This window comes from Acomys minous (assembly GCF_964271855.1).
Source record: "Acomys minous genome assembly, chromosome: 13".
Lineage (NCBI taxonomy): Eukaryota > Metazoa > Chordata > Mammalia > Rodentia > Muridae > Acomys > Acomys minous.
The window spans coordinates 24068263-24069836 of record NC_140495.1 but is presented as its reverse complement, the minus strand read 5'-3'; the positions used below and the strand labels follow the sequence as shown (position 1 = coordinate 24069836).

At 57.3% G+C, this 1574-nt stretch overlaps 1 protein-coding gene across 1 annotated transcript; it reads left to right on the top strand.

Annotated features, from left to right (window-relative positions):
- Positions 1–267: 267 nt before the first annotated feature.
- On the top strand, positions 268–1068 carry LOC311580802 (proline-rich protein 23A3-like; the record flags this gene model as incomplete). The annotated part of the gene is made up of 1 exon (XM_084752517.1): positions 268–1068. One exon carries the CDS (start codon positions 268–270, stop codon positions 1066–1068), a length of 801 nt encoding a protein of 266 aa, XP_084608643.1.
- Between the last annotated feature and the right edge of the window lie 506 nt (positions 1069–1574).

The window sequence follows — 1574 nt, the reverse complement described above, 5'->3', positions numbered from 1 at the left end:
ACACTCACATTCACACACAGCGGCACACCCTATCCTCCTGCCCCGCTGCATGGCGGAAGGGAGTGTCTTGGAGGCCAGGCTTATATAAAGAGGTCAGGTCCTCTCTGACGCCAGATCAGGCCGTCACCTGGAACACATCTCTCCTTCTCAGAGAGTCCACAGATTGTCTTGCAGAAGGCAAACTACAGCTGTCCCTGAAGGAAGAACTGGAGCTCACAAGTCTATAGCCTCCACCTCGCCTTGTTCCAGGCCCTCCGAACCCCCAACATGAAGAGAGTGTGGCCCCGCTGCCCATGCACCAAGGAGGACAGGGCGTCCTGGGGGGCACCTCAGGGACCAGGCCCCAGCCATGCCAAGCGCCCCCGCCTCCAGGAGCCCGCGGGCCCTCAGCCCCAGGCACAGCCAGTCCGGGAAGCCCCAGAGCGGCACCCAGGCCAAGAGCCCAGCTGTGGAGTGTTCCTGCCCTCTGGTTACAATTTTGAACCACACCTGGAAAACTTCGGCCTCCTGCTTCAGCCTAAGCCCATCACGGTCCTACAAGCGTCGTTCCAAGGACACAACATCATGCTGATCCCAGAGGACCTCCAAGCCTCCATCCATCCTGGACAGCCAGGTTTCTTTCCTCCACCACAGGGGGCCGTCCCCCTGAACATTCCCCACCACCATGTCTTCCTCATCCAGCCAGGACCCTTGAGTGCATCTGGATCCCACAGCGGGTGCTTGGGAAACACCTCTAACCCACACCAAGACCCTCAAGGAGGATTCCTCATGCCATGGATGAATGTTCCAGCTGGCCTGGTCCCGGGATCCTTCTCTCCTATTCCGGGGTGTCTAGCCCTCTGTATCCGGGCCACGCCCCAGATCCGGGGGCCTCCTTTAGCCTCTCCTAGTGCACTGCTATATGCTCCCTCCTCCATCTGGAGCCTCCAAAGCAGCACGCTGTGTCCTCTCCCCAGCTCTCCACTGCAGCCTCTCCCTCCATCACCTCCTGAGACCCAAGCACAGACCCTTGATGACACTCAGAGATCTTCATGCCCTCTCTGCCAGGCCCAGAGGCACCTCTCCTAGGAAACCATGGACTGCTGGCCCAACACAGCACCTTGGACCCTTGCTGACCTGGCTGCCCTATGGGATTGACAGAGCTCCTCCAGACACCCAGACACCTCACCAAGGTGCATCCAAGGCTCCGTGCTGCACCCTATGCCTGGGAGAAGACAAGGACTTCAGGAAGAGTGGAGACACTAGAGCTCACCTTAGACCTTACAATCTGACTTGAAAGACAGAAGACACAAATCTCCTGCTTCATCTGAACAAAAAGAAAAATGAGAACAAAGCCCTTTAGGGCGCCATCATTTGTCTTGGCGGGTCCCTGTAGAAGTTGTCAGTGTCCCTTTTCTCCCAACCCAAGGAACCACTGGGTTTGTTAAGCTGCCAGGGTCTCTTGTGTTTTCCCTTGACTGGATGAAGACCTGCCCATGGCTTGGTCCTTCTGGAGGATTCCAGGTGCTCTCCAGGTGAACTTAGAGATACCACAGTGGGAGAAGGTGGGTCCCAGCCCTGAAGATGAAAAGTAG